This window comes from Triticum dicoccoides, chromosome 1B, assembly GCF_002162155.2.
Source record: "Triticum dicoccoides isolate Atlit2015 ecotype Zavitan chromosome 1B, WEW_v2.0, whole genome shotgun sequence".
Taxonomy (NCBI): domain Eukaryota; kingdom Viridiplantae; phylum Streptophyta; class Magnoliopsida; order Poales; family Poaceae; genus Triticum; species Triticum dicoccoides.
Window position 1 is genome coordinate 214,912,764 of NC_041381.1, and position 18,389 is coordinate 214,931,152.

The window sequence follows — 18,389 nt, forward strand, 5'->3', positions numbered from 1 at the left end:
TGAGATTGGATCTCCCTCTCTGTTCTCTTCTGTTCCACGCTCCTGTTTTCTGGCCGAAAACCGTTTCTTATATTCCCGGAGATCCGTAACTCCGATTGCGCTGAGATTTCAACATGATTTTTTTTCGGATATAAGATTCCTTGCGCTCGAAGTAGATCTCCAATGACGTACGAGGTGAGCACAACCCACCACGGAGCGCCTGGGCCCTAGGGCGCGCCCAAGTGTCTTCTGGTAGCTGTGGGCCCCCGTTTGCGTTGATTCCAAGTCCCAAAGATCACTCATATATTCCAAAATAATTCTCGGTAAATTTTTATTGCGTTTTGGACTTTGTTTGATATGGATATTCTGCGAAACAAAAGACATGCAACAAACAGGAACTGACACTAGGCACTAGATCAATAGGTTAGTCCAATAAATCATATAAAATGTTGCCAAAAGTATGTGAAAGTTGTATAATATTGGCATGAAACAATCAAAAATTATAGATACAACGGAGACGTATCAGCGGCCTGGACCAACTTTACATGTCCACGTACATGAGCCGGTTCCATCGACTGACATGCAACTTGTTGCATAAAGATGGCTAGAGGGTGTCTGTCTCTCCCCACCTTAGTTGAATCGGATTCGACAAAGGCGGTTCTTTTAGAAGGTTAAATAGCAACTTGTATATCACCGTTGTGGCTTTGCGTAGGTAAGAATGGTTCTTACTAGTTGCCCATAGCAGCCACGTAAAACACGCAACAACAAAGTAGAGAGCGTCTAACTTGTTTTTGCGGGGTATGTTGTGATATGATATGGCCAAGGACATAATGAAATATATTTGATGTATGAGATGATCATGTTTTGTATAGATTATCAAGACTTGCATGTCGATGAATACGGAAACCGACAGGAGCCATAGGGCTGTTTTTAATTATTGTATGACCTACATGTCAATCATTAAGCGCTATGTAATGCTTTACTTTATCGCTAAGCGGTAGCAATAGTTGTAGAAGCATGGTTGGTGTGATAACCCCAATGGCTACATGATGATGGAGATCATGGTGTCATGCCAGTGACGATGGAGATCATGCCAGTGCTTTGAAGATGGAGATCAAAAGCGCAAGATGATGGCCATATCATGTCACTTATGATTTGCATGTGATGTTAATCCTTTTATGCATCTTATTTTGCTTAGGACGACGGTAGCATTATAAGGTGATCCCTCACTAAAATTTCAAGATAAAATTGTGTTCTCCCCAAGTGTGCGCTGTTGCGAAAGTTCGTCATTTTGAAGCACCACGTGATGACCGGGTGTGATAGACTCTATGTTCGCATACAATTGGTGCAAGCTAGTTTTTGCACATGCGGAACACTTGGGTTAAACTTGATGAGCCTAGCATGTACAGACATGGCCTCGGAACACAAGAGACCGAAAGGTCAAACATGAGTCATATAGTAGATATGATCAACATGGAGATGTTCACCATTTAAACCATCTCGTCTCACGTGATGATCCGACTTGGGTTGGTGAATTTGGATCATGTTACACTTGGACAACCAGAGGGATGTTGATTTGAGTGGGAGTTCTTAGGTAATACTCCCTCCATTTTTATACAAGGCCACAAACTCAGATTACAAGTACCAATGTAAAATTTAATGCCTATCTTTGTAAGTTAGTTTTTATTTTTATTTACTAGGATCATTAATACACCTCATGTATGCAAGAAAACTAAGTGGAGGAAGTAGCTTACTGTCATTATGACTGCATGCATGTGAGAATTAAACATGTTGCTAGTATGAAACAATATCATTAATTTTGCCTCGATTACTGTTGGTGGCCTTGTATAGATGCAAAAAAGTATATTCCATAGTGTCCTTTTATAAGTAAATGGAGGGAGTATGATTAATTGAACTCTTTATCTTGAACAATAGTCTAAGTTGTCTTTGCAAATTATGTTGTAGATCAATGGCTCGCACAGTAGCTTCCCTGAATTTCAATGCGTTCCTAGAGAAAGCTAAGCTGAAAGATGATGGAAGCCACTTTGTGTACTAGGCTCATAATCTGAGGATTATCCTCACGGCTGCCCAAAAGTCTTATGTCCTTGAAGCACCGCTTGGTGCGCCACCCCCTCTAGTGACTATGGACGTTGTGAACGCCTAGTAGTTGTGTGTTGATAACTACTCAATAGTTCAGTGCACCATGTTGTATGGCTTAGAACCGGGACTTCAAAGGCGTTTTGAATGTCATGGAGCATATGACATGTTCTAGGAGTTGAAGTTTATTTTTGAGAAAAATGCCCGGATTGAGAGGTATGAGACCTTCGATAAGTTCTATACCTGCAAAATGGAGGAGAATGGCTTTGTCAGTGAGCACATACTCAGAATGTCTGGGTATTACAACAGTCTGGCTGAGTTGGGAGTTGAGCTCCCACCTGAGGCGGTCACTGACAGAGTTCTTCAATCGCTACCACCTAGCTACAAGAGCTTTGTGTTTAACTATAACATGCAAGGGATGAACAAGTCAGTCTCCGAGCTGTTCGCGATGCTGAAAGTCGCTGAGTCAGACATCCAGAAGGAGCACCAAGTGTTGTTGGTCAATAAAACCACTAGTTTCAAGAAGAGCAAGGGAAAGAAGGGAAACTTCAAGAAGGGTGGCAAAGCAGTTGCTCCTCCCGTGAAGAAACCCAAGGCTGGACCCAAGCTGGAAAATGAGTGTTTCTATTGCAAGGGAACTGGCCATTGGAAGCGGAATTGCCCCAAGTATCTGGCCGACAAGAAGGGAGCCAACGTCAACAAAGGTATATATGATATACATGTTATTGATGTGTACCTTACCAGCTCTTGTTGTAGTGCCTAGGTATTTGATACCGGTGCGGTTGCTCACATTTGCAACTCCAAACAGGAACTACGGAATAGATGAAGGCTGGCGAAGGACAAAGTGATGCGCACATGGGAAATGGTTCCAAGGTTGATGTGATCACCATCTGCACGCTCGCTCTTTGATTACCATCGGGATTAGTGATAAACATGAATAATTGTTATTTAGTGTCTGCGTTGAGCATGACCATTATATCTGGATCTTGCTTAATGCGAGACGATTACTCATTTAAATCAGAGAATAATGGTTGTTCTATTTATATGAGTAATATCTTTTATGGTCATGCACCCAATGTGAGGGGTTTATTCTTATTGAATCTCGATAGTGATAACACACATGTTCATAACATTGATGCCAAAAAGATGTAGAGTTGATAATGATAGTACCACTTTCTTGTGGCACTGCTGCTTAGGTCATATTGGTGTAAAGCGCATGAAGAAACTCCATGCTGATGGACTTTTGGAGTCACTTGATTTTGATTTTGAACACTTGACACATGCAAACCATGCCTCATACTGGAACAATGGAATAGGCAAGTGACTTGTTGGAAATCATACATACTAATGTGTGCGGTCTGATGAGTGTTGACGCGCGCGGTGCATATCGTTACTTTCTCACCTTCACCGATGATTTGAGTAGATATGGGTATATTTACTTAATAAAGCATAAGTTTGAAACGTTTGAAAAGTTCAAGCAATTTCAGAGTGAAGTTGAGAATCATCGTAACAAGAAGATTAAATTCCTATGATATGATCGAAGGGGAGAGTATCTGAGTTATGAGTTTGGCAATCACTTAAGACAATGTGGAATTATTTTATAACTGACGCCACCTGGAACACCACAGCGTAATGGTGTGTCCGAACGTCGTAATCATACCTTATTGGATATGGTGCGATCTATGATGTCCCTTACCGATCTGCCACTCTCGTTTTGGGGTTATGCATTAGATACAACTACATTCACTTCAAATAGGGCACCATTTAAGTCCGTAGAGACGACACCGTATGAACTATATGGTTTGGCAAGAAACCTAAGCTGTCGTTTCTTAAGGTTTGGGGTTGCGATGCTTATGTCAAAAGGCTTCAGCCAGAAAAGCTCGAACCCAAAGCGGACAAATGAGTCTTCATAAGATACCCAAAGGAGACGATTGGGTATACCTTCTATCTCAGATCTGAGGGCAAAGTGTTTGTCACTAAGAACGGGTCCTTTCTTGAGAAAGAGTTTCTCAAAGAATTGAGTAGGAGGAAGATAGAACTTGATGAGGTTGTTGAACCTTCACTTCAACCAGAGAGTAGCACATCATAGAAAGATGTTTCTGTGGCACCTACGTCAGTTGAAGAGGAAGCTAATGATAGTGATCATGAAGTTTCGGATCAAGTTACTATCGAACCTCCTAGTTCGACAAGGATACGTACTACTCCTGAATGGTACGGTAACCCTGTCTTAGAGGTCATGTTGTTGGACAATGATGAACCTACGAGCTATGGAGAAGCAATGGTGGGCCCGGATTCCGACAAATGGTTAGAGGCCATGAAATCTAAGATGGGATCCATGTATGAAAACAAAGTATGGACTTTGGAAGTATTACCTGAAGGGCGAAAGTCCATCCAGAATAAATGGATCTTCAAGAAGAAGATGGACGCGGATGGTAATGTCACCGTCTATAAAGCTCGACTTGTGGCAAAGGGGTTTTCACAAGTTCAAAGAGTTGACTATGGTGAGACTTTCTCACACGTAGTGATGCTTAAGTCCATCAGAATCATGTTGGCAATAGCTGCATTTTTCGATCATGAAATCTGGCAGATGGATGTCAAAACAGTGTTCCTTAATGGTTTCCTTAAGGAAGAGTTGTATATGATGCAACCAGAAGGTTTTGTCGATCCAGAGAATGCTGACAAAGTATGCAAGCTCCAGTGATCCATTTATGGATTGGTGCAAGCATCTCGGAGTTGGAATCTTTGCTTTGATGAGGTGATCAAAGCGTTTGGGTTTATACAAGTTTACGGAGAAGCTTGTATTTACAAGAAATTGAGTGGGATCTCTATAGCGTTTGTAATATTATATGTGGATGACATATTGCTAATTGGAAACAATATAGAACTCTTGGAAAATGTGAAGGAATATTTGAACAAGAGTTTATCAATGAAGGACCCAGGAGAAGCTACTTTCATATTAGGCATCAAGATCTATAGAGATAGATTGAGACGCTTAATAGGACTTTCACAAAGCACATACCTTGATAAGATTTTGAAGAAGTTCAAAATGGAACAGTCCAAGAAGGGGTTCTTGCCTGTTTTGCAAGGTGCGAAGTTGAGTAAGACTCAATGCCCATCAACTTTTGAGGATAGAGAGAAGATAAGTGTCATCCCCTATGCTTCTGCCATAGGCTCTATCATGTATGCGATGCTGTGCACAAGACCAGATGTCAGCCTTGCCATAAGTATGCCCGGAAGGTTTCAAAGTGATCCAGGAGTGGAACACTAGACATCAGTCAAGAATATCCTTAAGTACCTGAAAAAGACAAAGGAAATGTTTCTCGTTTATGGAGGTGATCAAGAGCTCGTCGTAAAGGGTTACGTCGATGCAAGCTTTGACACTGATTCGGATGACGCTAAGTGTCAAACCGGATACATATATATTCTAAATGGGGGAGCGGTGAGCTAGTGCAGTTCCAAGCAAAGTGTGGTAGCTGATTCTACATGCGAAGCGGAGTACATAGCTGCCTCAGAGGCAACAAAGGAAGGTGTCTGGATGAAGCAATTCATAACAGATCTTGGAGTTGTGCCTAGTGCACTGAACCCAATGACTATATTCTGTGACAACACTGGTGCCATTGCTCTGGCCAAGGAACCAAGGTTTCACAAGAGGACCAGACACATAAATCGACGCTTCAATTCCATCTGTGATGCGATCAAGGAGGAGTACATAAACATTTGCAAAGTACATACGGATCTGAATGTTGCAGATTCGTTAACTAAACCTCTTCCATGGGTAAAACATGATCAACACCAGGACTCTGTCGGTGTTAGATTCATTACCATGTAATACTAGATTATTGACTCTAGTGCAAGTGGGAGACTATTGGAAATATGCCCTACATGCAATAATAAACTAGTTATTATTATATTTCCTCGTTCATGATAATCGTTTATTATCCATGCTATAATTGTATTGATTGAAAACTCAAATACATGTGTGGATGCATAGACAACAACATGTCCCTAGTGAGCCTCTACCGGGCTAGCTCGTTGATCAAAGATGGCTATGGTTTCCTAGTCATAGACATGAGTTGTCATTTGATAATGGAATCACATAATGAGGAGAATGATGTGATGGACAAGACCCAAACTATGAACGTAGCATATGATCGTATCAAGTTTATTGCTATCGTTTTCTGCATGTCAAGTATATGTTCCTATGACCACGAGATCATGCAACTCACTAACACCGGAGGAGTACCATGTGTGTGTATCAATCGTCACATCGTAACTGGGTGACTATAAAGATGCTCTACAGGTATCTTCGAGGGTGTCTGTTGAGTGGGCATGGATCAAGACTAGGATTTGTCACTCCGTATGACGGAGAGGTGTCTCGGGCCCTCTCGGTAATACAACATCACAAGAAGCTTGCAAGCATGTGACTAATGAGTTTGGTCACGGGATCTTGTATTACGGAACAGGTAAAGAGACTTGCCGGTAACAAGATTGAACTAGGTATGGAGATACCAACGATTGAATCTCGGGCAAGTAACATATCGTCGGACAAAGGGAATTGTATACGGGATTAACTGAATCCTTGACATCGTGGTTCAACCGATAAAGATCTTCATGGAATATGTAGGAATCAGTATGGGCAGGGGCGGAGCTGGTCCCCGGGCACCCAGGGCCCAGGCCCGGGGTGTAGAATTTTTACTAGCCTATTATATATGTATGATTTTATGCAGGCCCGGGGTGCAGAACCCAGTAAAACGAAGGCCCAGAGCGGCATTTGTTGTCTCACCTCCTGAAACAGACGCGCGAGCACAAGGAGACTTCCCTTGGAAAAAAAGAGCACAAGGAGATCTCCAACTCACGCACGCGCAACAGGAAAATAGGAAACTGACGAGCGCACGCACATCACGAATCTTCAGGAGACGCCAGCGATCGCAAGGCCGCCAGCGATCTAACGCGAACACGACGCACGCAAGATCAATCTGCAGAAGTGCAGAGTCCAGACTCCAGCGCTCACTCCAGCCGTCAGCGCCGGCGTTCGCCGCCGTCTCGACTACTGCTGGACATCCCTCATGTGCGCAGTGCGCTGTTCGCCCAATCTACCGCTTCTTGACTGCCCCACCTTGGTATTTTTTTATGCTTTTCCGGTTTCCCTTGATAGCTGATGCTTCTGCTCGTATCATGTTCTACAACGTCGGTGTGTATCAATGTATATAAATTGCTCTTAATTGGAATAATGTGTGTATGTGTATCAAGTCATATATCTAGTGTATTGTTGAACTGAAATTAATGTAATTGCGAATTTCATTTCATATTGTAGAAAAACAAGATGAAGAGATTATTTTCACCGCTGTCTGCAACGAGCATGTCCATACCTATCATTTTAGATGGAGGGAATCAAGCGACAGAGGGGGCTTAATCAACACCTGAAATTGAAAATACCATTGAAATGGGACCACCGCCTTCGACTTCAAGTGACCCACCTGCAACGTCAACTCCAGAGAGTAAAAATCTTGGTAATCCCGCTGATGCCCGTGATCAATTCCGTAAAGGTGATATTGAACCTGATCCTGGTCTTAGGAAACCAATTGAAAGCTTAGATCCAAACATTAGAGATGCTGCTAGAAGGATTTATATAAATATGGGTCCATGCCAACCAACTGATCATAAATATAAAAAAACACCCCAAGGAAAGTCTTCAAAGAAAAGAAGCTTTCATGCTAATTGGTTTAAGAACCATGGCGATTGGTTGGAATATAGTGTTGCTAAAGAAGCAACCTTTTGTTTCTATTACTTTCTTTTTAAGCAACCAAGAGCGGAAAATTATGGTATTGAGGCATTCACAAGGGTAGGATTTAGAAATTGGAAGGATGGACCTAGTGTTCTTGATACACATGTTGGTAAACATGATAGTGCTCACAATAAAGCTAGACAACAGTACGAGGCTTTCAAAAATCAAAGGCAATGTGTGACACATGTGATGGATCGTGGTAGCAAAAAGAGTGAAGAAGACTATAAAGCTCGTCTTATCATTATTTTGGGTGTTATTAGATTTCTTCTATTACAAGGTCATGCTTTTCGTGGTCATGATGAGAGTTCAAGCTCAAATAATAGGGGCAACTTTTTGGAGTTGATGAGTTGGTATAAGAAGAAGGATCCAATTGCTAGGACTCTGCTTGATAGGGCAGGCGGGAACCATTTGATGACTTCACATGAGATACAGTTTCAATTGTGCCAAGCTTGTGCAGAATAGACCACCAAATCCATTATTGCTGATATTGGAGATAGAAAATTTTCTTTACTTGTTGATGAGTCCAGAGATGCATCAATAAAAGAGCAAATGATTATTCTTTTAAGGTTAGTAACTTAGTATTTTTTTTATTTTAATTGTTGTTTTGTTCATTACTAATAGTAACACCTAGTTGTTGATTACTTGTGCCTCTTTGTCTCATGTAGGTATGTCAACAGTATGGGTACACAATCGAGAGGTTTATTCAGATTAAGCATGTTGGTGACACAAGAGCAGCTTCTCTAAAGGCAACTTTGGATGGTATGTTTCTTGAACATGGTTTATCTATGTCTAAATTGAGAGGGCAAGGGTAGGGTGGAGCTTCTAACATGAGAGGGCAATTTCGTGGGTTGCAAAAGTTGATACAAGATGAAAATCCTTATGCATTTTATATCCATTGCTTTGCCCATCAGTTGCAGTTTGTGGTTGTTGCTGTTGCCAAGTGTTGTTCCTCTGTAACGGATTTCTTTAACCACATAACTTTGATTGCCAACACCGTCAATGCTTCTTGTAAGAGACATGATGAACTAGCTCAACAACAACATGACAATATTGTAAGCCAATTGGAGTCTGGGGAAATTTTTTTCAGGAAGTGGGAAAAACCAAGCAACCAACCTTGTACGCCCTGGGGATACACGGTGGGGCACACATCATAAAACTTTGTGTCGCTTTCTAACTATGTGGAAATCTGTTTTGCAAGTGTTAGAGAACATTCATGATGATGCAGAAAATTTAGCACAAAGAAGCACATCAGGTGGCTTGATTTCTCAGATGGAAAGCTTCAATTTGTTTTCATGTTGCATCTAATGATCAAACTATTGGGTAAGACTAATGAGTTGTCACAATGTTTGCAAAGGAAAGATCAAAACATTGTTCTTGCAGTGAGCTTGATCGGGGTCACATTGCAGAAACTTCAAGATATAAGAGAAATGGTTGGGATCAGCTCTTGGAAGAGACAAATGAATTTTGTTTTAAACATAGCATTCTATTACCAAACATGGATGATACAATACCAGCTCGAGGTCGTTCAAGGGGGCGTGGCGGTCAAATGGTAACTTATTATCATTGCTTTAGATATGAATTGTTCAATGTTGTGCATGACCAAGTTATTACTGAGTTAAATAACCGCTTTGCTGAGAGATCTACTCAATTGTTAAGATACATTGCTTATCTTGATCCAAGGAACTCGTTTGCTATTTTTGATGAAGACAAACTTGTTGAACTTGCTAAGATGTACGCTGATGACTTCTCCGCATATGAGATTTCGTTTGTCCTTAGAAATCAGCTTGAAACATTCATTGCGGATGTGAGAGCTAATCCAATTTTTTTGAGTTGTAATGACCTTGGTAATCTTGCTGTGAAGATGGTTCAGACTGGTAGACACATTGTTTTCCCTTTGGTATATCGCCTCATTGAGTTGGCATTAATTTTGCCTGTTGCAACCGCATCGGTGGAAAGAGCTTTCTCGGCTATGAGTATTATCAAGACAGAGTTGAGGAATAGGATGAGTGATGACTAGCTTAATTATAGGATGGTTTGCTATATTGAGCGAGATATATTTGCAAGTACTGGCGATGATGATATTGTATATCGATTTCAATCATATAGGTCTCGCAAAGGGCTTTTACCTCGTCGAAGTGGTAAGTTCATATTTGTATCAATGATAATTCTTTCACTTGATATCTATGCCTTCTCTTATGAAAATTTTCTTTTCATGTCTTGAAGGTGTTGGCTCTTCTTCCACCAATGATGAGGTTATGTGACGCACTGATGAAGAAAATCATTGATTTGGTACCTTTTTTTATACATACTGTTCTTTGTAGTTCTTGACACGTTTTTATCTATTTTGTCGTACCATTAAGCATTGAGCTTAAATTCTAAATTTTTCTTGCAATTGAGACATATTTTGTATGGGGTTTCTTTTATGGTAGCTAAAAGCCTTATGGACGTTAATTTTTTTTCCTTGGGGCAAAATTTTTTTAGGCCTGGGGCTTGCTCCAATCCTGGCTCCGGCACTGAGTATGGGCATCCAGGTCCCGCTATTGTTATTGACCGGAGAGGAGTCTCGGTCATGTCTACATGATTTTCGAACCCGTAGGGTCGCACGCTTAACGTTCAGGTAGTATTGAGATATTAATAGTGGAAAGTCAGAAGGTTGTTTGGAGTTCCGGATGGGATCCGGGACATCACGAGGAGCTCCGGAATAGTCCGGAGGTAAAGATTCATATATGGAAAGTTGTTATCGGTGTTCTGGAAAAAGTTTGAGTTTTTTCGGTATTGTATCGGGAAGGTTCTAAAAGGTTCCGAAGTGGGGCCTGATACGTCCATTTTGCATCATGTTTTCCTACTGTTATTTATGTTGTTTTATTGTATAATAATGCTTTTTGGAGTAATTCTAATGCCTTTTCTCTCATAATATGCAAAGTATGCACAAATGGGAAGAATTCTGGCAGCTGGAAATCTGGACCTGAAAAAGCTACGTCAAGCTACCTATTCTGCACAACTCAAAATGAGCTGAAACTTCCCGAGGAATTTTTATGGAATATTTAAGAATTATTGGAGCAAATAAGTACCAGAGGGGGCCCACCAGGTGGGCACAACCCACCTGGGCGCGCCAGGAGGCCCAGGGGCGCCCTGGTGGGTGCTGCCCTCCTCGGCCCACCTTCGGTGTCCATCTTCTGGTATATAAGTCATTTTGACCTAGAAAAATAAATAAGAGAGGACTTTCGGGACGAAGCACCGCCGCCTCGAGGCGGAACTTGGGCAGGAGCACTTTTGCCCTCCGACGGAGCGATTTCGCAGGGGGGAACTTCCCTCCCGGAGGGGGAAATCATCGTCATCATCATCACCAACAACTCTCCCATCTTGGGCAGGGCTATCTTCATCAACATCTTCAACATCACCAACTCCTCTCAAATCCTAGTTCATCTTTTGTGTTCAATCTTTGTACCAAAACTATAGATTGGTGCTTGTGGGTGACTAGTAGTGTTGATTACATCTTGTAGTTGATTATTATATGGTTTATTTGGTGGAAGATTATATGTTCAGATCCATTATGCTATTTAATACCCCTCTGATCTTGAGCATGATTATCATTTGTGAGTAGTTACTTTCATTCTTGAGGTCACGGGAGAAATCATGTTGCAAGTAATCATGTGAACTTGATATGTGTTTGATATTTTGATGATATGTTATCATTCTCTAAGTGGTGTCATGTGAACGTCGACTACATGACACTTCACCATATTTGGGCCTAAGGGAATGCATTGTGGAGTAGTTATTAGATGATGGGTTGCGACAGTGATAGAAACTTAAACCCCAGTTTATGCGCTATTCCGTAAGGGACCGATTGGATCCAAAAGGGACCGATTGGATCCAAAAATTTAATGATATGGTTAGACTTTATTCTTAATACTTTTCTCGTAGTTGCGGATGCTTGCGAAAGGGTTGATCATAAGTAGGAGGTTTGTTCAAGTAAGAACAACACCTAAGCACCGGCCCACCCACGTATCAAATTATCAAAGTGCAAACACGAATTAAGCCAACATGATAAAAGTGACTAGATAAAATTTCCGTGTACCCTCAAGAATACTTTGCTTATCATAAGAGACTGTTTCGGCCTATCCTTTGCCTCAAAAGGATTGACCTACCTTACTGCACTTTTGTTACTACTGTCGTTACTTGCCGTTACAAATTATCTTGCTACCAAACTACTCCGCTACTTACAATTTTAGCACTTGCAGACATTATCTTGCTGAAAATCACTTGTCATTTTCTACTGCTCCTCATTGGGTTCGACACTCTTACTTATCGAAAAAGCTACAATTGACCCCATATACTTATGGGTTATCAGGGCCCATCTACATGGAGGACCCACATGAACTTGGGTAGTGGAGAAAGTCCCCACAACCCTAGTCTAGATGCACCAAAATCCTCCTTTAAAAGAAATAATATCATATCTCAAGGGATAAGATCACGATCCGTAAAAAGGGGATCGGCGGCCTTGTTTCGTGGCAGGCTGAAGGCCGACCCGGTCCTTTTGTTTCGCGTATCCGTGGGCCGGTCCACCAGGCACGGCCCATATGTCTAGGTTTGATCGTGATTTGTCGTCCACTCCTGCCATCTTCCTCGCTTCGCCCCAAATCCATTCCCCTCCGCCCCCTTCCCGTTGTCGAACAAACCTTCTGCACCCCGATCCGGCCTAGTTCGCTGGCGTCTCCACCCGATCGACTCCACTGCAGTATGCTATAGCCCGTGGAGCCTGGGGCGTTGGTTGTCCGGCAGTCGATTCCCGCGGGATCTGCCGGGGCGCCCGGAGCCGGAGGTATGATCCGCAGTATCTGCTCTGCTCGATTGGTCTTGGTCTACCATCTGGTGGATCGATCGGCTGCAATTGCGTTGATTCTTCCGTTCGTCTGGGCGTTAACTCGTGATTGCGTACGATGACGGGAGCAGTTGCGCTGCGCTGTAGACGTAGCTTGATCGATCCGTTTTGCCTGACGAAGCACAGTTGCTTTTTGCATTAGCTTGACTCCAGTCAGGAGAAAATTAATCATCTGAGCACATACAACGTGGTGCTTGCCTGAGATTGCTTAGCGACGGGAATTCTCCCAGAAGACACGTGGAATTGTCGATCGAAGGGTAGGATTGAGATGGTTCTGATGTTCACTGGGAAGATTATTTTGAATGCAATTGTTTCACCTGTTTGCACTCTGTTGCAGCTCACCTCCATTTATTATGGGCCAAACTTACATTCAATAACACGACGACCCAGTTTTATATCTTTTTATGTTTTGTCCATTTCATTTAGTTCTTATTTATTAACTCTTTGTTCAGATTTCTGTATTGGAGACCTCCGTATTGAATTGGTTTCATTTCCAATTCGGAGCGGAAACTGTAATGGACATGAATACGAATTCACATGTTTGGAAGCTCATTTAATTGGCCATGGAATCTCAATACTAAATCCTGTTCGGTTGACAGACTATGGAATTGCATATGCTTTATGTTTTATGCATCAAATCAAAATCAGAGGAACATGCCCATAAGTTCATCTATCATTACTAACAGTTACTGTTTATTTAGACATTGCACAATTTTGGAATAATTCGTACGAGTAGTCAAAGTAGCTCATAACTTTGTTGGTAATAATAGTTTTTTTCTTCGAGAGTACGCAAATTGTGTACCATATTTTTATAGAAGGCAGAGAAGATTTGTGGAAAACGAGCTGTTTGGTTTGCAAAAAAAATTGTTAATGCTGCAGCACTATTGGATATAATTCACGATTTTTCTTTCGTTGCCTTTCAAGTCATCTGGCGATATGGTTTCTGCAGAAGGCGACGATGTCAACCCCTGCAAGGAAGAGGCTGATGAGGGATTTCAAACGACTGATGCAGGATCCTCCTGCGGGCATAAGTGGTGCACCTCAGGATAACAATATAATGCTGTGGAATGCTGTAATTTTTGGGTAAGACACCGGCTTCATGATTCTATATTTTATATATACTTTATATAGGTTAGTCATACTGAAGTATCATCTCCTTATGTTGTGTTCTCTTGTTTTTCAGTCCTGATGATACTCCCTGGGATGGTGGTAAGTTTATTTAATAGCCTTTAAGTTTATTATAGATTGTGGTTGGGAGAATAATCACAAACTCATGAGCATGTTATCATGCATTCTACTCTGTTTTCAGTACCTGACATAATTAATATGTTAACATAGTTTTCTTTCTTGATATCTCAGTTGATTTATGTAACTAGGAAACCATTTACTTCCCGTGCCAATAAGAACCTTACCATTTACTTACTGTGCCAATAAGAACCTTACCATTTACTTCCTGTGCCAATAAGAACCCAAATCGACGTGGCTACACTTCACTTATTTCTTCATGCTGCTCTATTGAGCTCTCCAAAACATCTGGTTCATCTGCATGATATTTTCTCTTGTTGATGTTCAGCCTAGGAACATGTAGCAAACATTTTACATCTTTACCAGATATCTTTAGCTATTTTTCATGTCAAATTTACATTCAAACTCTTCATATGTTTTACGTCTACTAATTCACTGAAGCAATGCCATTTCAGATTTCTCTCGATATGAAAGTTTGGGGTGTAAACATTTGATAAAGTAGTTTGATAATGTTTTAAATACTTGTAAATGACAGTGCATTCTAAGTTTCTAACTGATGGATTAATTATTTAAATGTTAAACTCATCTGTTAGTTAGGGTTTGTTATTCATGTTCCTTTTCTGGTCCTTGCTTGTCATATTTCTAATGTTTTTTCACTAAATTTTGAGCCTTTTGTTTATAACTGAACCAGTATTGAATTTTCGGGTTGAGTCATCTAGTCATATATGATATTTGTTCATGGATTTTGTAGTTTATTAAAACGAAATATGTATTGGTTTCATGTTACCAGTAAAGCCTTTTGTGCTTACTATGTCAGGTACGTTCAAGCTGACACTTCAGTTTACTGAAGATTATCCTAATAAGCCACCTACAGTGCGGTTTGTTTCTCGAATGTTTCATCCCAATAGTAAGCCTTTTGTGCCCTTGTTAATACTGATTGTGTGGGTTATCTCCTTCTTTAAGTCTAGGATCCTAGTAAAGTATTGATGTAGCACTCCAAAGTAAATATAGGTTTCCAAGAGAACATATGAAATGCGAACTTGCAACAAAATAGGTTAACAGGAACTACTAATCCTAGCCATTTAATTTGATCAAAATGATTTACATTAAATACCAAAAGCTAGCATCACTTTCATCCAAAGTTGATCTAGTTGCTGAGATTTAAGTTTTCGTTCTCCTATTTTAAGGTCTGTTCCTACCTGCTACATGCTGAAATCTTCAATTGTGGTTCTATATGCTTCATTGTAGTGGTTTCAGAACACTGAATGTGATAGCAATTGTACAGATTGAACTAATGCTTCTTTGAGTTGACAAATTTGCCTTTCTCTTTTCTTATGTCAGTATTAGTGACGTTTAGTTTACTATAATTAGAATTCTAGATGGTGACCAATAGCCGTGCAGCCTTTACAGCATATTTGAGAGTACATAGTGTTTAAAGTGACCCTTTTTTTTGCGTCTTCTGTAATTATTCTCTGGTTGCAAGAACCTTATAGTGGCATTACGTTTTCGCTCCCATTCATTTTATTTCCTAACATATTGTTTTATTGCAAGCAGTTTATGCAGATGGAAGCATATGTTTAGATATTCTCCAAAACCAGTGGAGCCCGATATATGATGTAGCTGCTATATTGACATCCATTCAGGTAGATGTCACCCTATCATTAGTCTAGTCAATTCTTGCTAGCTCTAGTTCTCGCAACATGCTGCTTACAACTTGAAGTTTTATCGTGAAATATGCTGAGCAAACCCACCCAACAAGGATTCTTTAATTCTCACCAACTTGACTGATATTTCTTTGATATTCATGTGAATTGTTCCGTGTAGAAACTACTACTCCCTGCGGTCCGGTGTGTAGGGATTCTAGTGAAAATTTATTTGTTCTGAAACTACTCAGAAATTTAGCCCGCAATCATTAATTAGCCTAATTAATCGGCGGAGCTGGCCCTCTCTCTTCCCCTAGAATAACTCCTGGGCGCACCCGAGTCCATTTTTTCCAGTGATGTAAAACAGTTTCACTCATGCACATGTGAAAAGGAATCTACATGGATTTCTCGCCTCCTCTTCCTGGTTGCATTCGCATGGATCGCTCGCCTCCGCTTCCCGCTGAAACGCTCGCATCCTCTACGTATAAAAGCAACACCGGCGGTGATGGAAGGAGAAGCAGAGGGATGGACTTGGCCGGGTGGTGCAAGATGGATCAAGAAAGTCGATACTGTTGTTGAGAATTGGGTGGAGTCCTATGGAGATTGGAGATGCCTTGTTGGAGGAGGGTCAAGCCATGGTTGAAGAGGAGGTTCATGCCGTGGTGGAGACGGAGGGCTATGCCATGGTGGAGGGCTATGCCATGATCAAAACACAATCTCAAACTTAGATAGAATGACCCATTTTCATGCATACATAACCTAATTAGCCTCGGTATCCGGCACAAACTTCACATCCTCTTCATCATCTACATAATTGGAGGGGTTGCGACCGCAAGCAATGCATATGCCATCTTTATCAAGCCCCACCGTAATTGAACAATCCTTGCGCCAATAGTTGAGAGGAAGAAGAGGGTTGTTGCACACGTCGCAACGACGCAAGTCCTTTGACACCGAGAGCCTGCATCCATAGCAAAGAAAAAACGAGTGCTCCCTGCACACCACACTTGTTGCGCAACGGGGCAAATATGCAAGCTTCACATGTAGAAGAGAGCACGGCAATGGGTTCGGAGGGCACCAAGCGAGTGGTGTGGATGACTTCAATCCGGGCAAACAACTCGTCCATGCGTGCACGATGACGATCATAATCAGCCAACATCGTGCACGGCGACGCTCAATGACATCGGCGTCATCAACCTTGGCTTGGCCCTCCACTACGACATGGCCAACCTCTTCCACCACGACTTGGACCTCCTCTTCCACCACGCCTTGGCCGTCCTCGTCCACCACGGCATCTACCTCCACATCCACCACGGCATGGCCCTCCACCATGGCATGACCCTCCATCTCCACCACGGCATGAACCTCCTCTTTGACCACGGCTTGACCCTCCTCTAACACGGCATCTCCAATCTCCATAGACTCCACCCAATTCTCAACAACAGTGACTTTCTCAATCCATTTTGCATCACCTGGCCAAGTCCATCCCTCCCCTTCTCCTTCCATCACCGCCGGTGTCGCTTTTATATGTAGAGGATGCGAGCGTTTTAGCTTTTGGGAACAAGAGGCGAGCGATCCATGCGAACGCAACCAGGAAGAGGAGGTGAGCGATCCATGCAGATTCATTTTCACATGTGCATGCGTGAAACCGTTTTACACCACCGAGGAAAAGGACCTGAGTGAGCCCAGGAGTATTCTAGGGGGAGAGAGAGCGCCAACTATGCTGATTAATTAGGCTAATTAATGATTGCGGGGCCTTACTCCTGAGCAGTTTCGGAACAAATAGATTTTCACTACGAGCCCTACACACCGGACCGGAGGGAGTATGTTTTAAGTTTTGATTTAGGGAACAGTACACTCAGGGAAATAATCCAGAAATCAATTACCAATAGTAGATTGCTAACTTCTGTACCCATTCCCTGTTGACGTAGCTGGTTATGAACGGTAAATGGAGATAGTAAAACAATTCATATCAAAATTTATCTGACCATCTGCTTATAGGCTTGCTGTACAATGTACAGCCATGACGGTGAAATATAAGTATCTGAAAAAGAACATAACCATACGTACCAGTCCTTGTACCTGCTTTTGTTGCTTCAGTGAGAGTGACTTAGATGCAGCAGATACTAAACAACAAATGTGAAAATCACTAGTCATTTTTATCTGTCAAGCAATCCAATTTATCTTGTTATATTGGCAAAGTTGTTGTGTATCTGACCTGGCATTGAATAATTACAGTCACTGCTTTGCGACCCAAACCCAAATTCACCTGCCAACTCAGAAGCCGCCCGCCTATTCAGCGAGAACAAGCGGGAATACAACCGTAAAGTACGCGAGGTTGTGGAGCAAAGCTGGACTGCAGACTAAAGTCGCTGCATCCAGTTGTGATGCCAGCTAATTGCCCGTTAGCGCCTTGAGTCCTATGTACTGAACTGCTTGCAAGGTAATTAAAATGTTACATCATGCTTTGTCGTGTATGTTGTTGGGAGTGACATTTTTAGACGCTCAGCATGGAGATTATTGTATCCAGTCTACATATAACATACCATGCTGCCTTTGAATCAGATCGAGCACAATATGGATTTGCTATATGTTAGCTCTGTTGTACTGAATGATACTGCTGAGCATAAGTTCTTCCAAGGAAGCCTCTTTTTAGCTACCAGAGGAACTGCTCAGAGCCTCAGTCAGAGCAACATCCTTTGATCTTCCAAACATGGCAGCCAAGAGGCGCGGGCACCTTCTCTTACGTTGTGGAAACCGC

At 41.8% G+C, this 18,389-nt stretch overlaps 1 protein-coding gene across 1 annotated transcript; it reads left to right on the forward strand.

The window, feature by feature from the left end:
- Positions 1-12,462: 12,462 nt before the first annotated feature.
- LOC119328846 (ubiquitin-conjugating enzyme E2 2) lies at positions 12,463-17,995 on the forward strand. The gene is made up of 6 exons (XM_037601842.1): positions 12,463-12,683; positions 13,693-13,826; positions 13,927-13,952; positions 14,806-14,895; positions 15,543-15,631; positions 17,867-17,995. Exons 2-6 carry the CDS (start codon positions 13,702-13,704, stop codon positions 17,993-17,995), a joined length of 459 nt encoding a protein of 152 aa, XP_037457739.1. The 5' UTR covers positions 12,463-12,683; positions 13,693-13,701.
- The last annotated feature ends 394 nt before the right edge of the window (positions 17,996-18,389 follow it).

Excerpts from the sequence above, each read along its gene's own strand:
- LOC119328846 (XM_037601842.1), top strand. The coding sequence starts at position 13,702 with ATGTCAACCCCTGCAAGGAAGAGGCTGATGAGGGATTTCAAACGACTG. Across the intron at positions 14,896-15,542 it reads TCGAATGTTTCATCCCAATA|TTTATGCAGATGGAAGCATA; the intron begins GTAAGCCTTTTG and ends TATTGCAAGCAG. Across the intron at positions 15,632-17,866 it reads CTATATTGACATCCATTCAG|TCACTGCTTTGCGACCCAAA; the intron begins GTAGATGTCACC and ends GAATAATTACAG.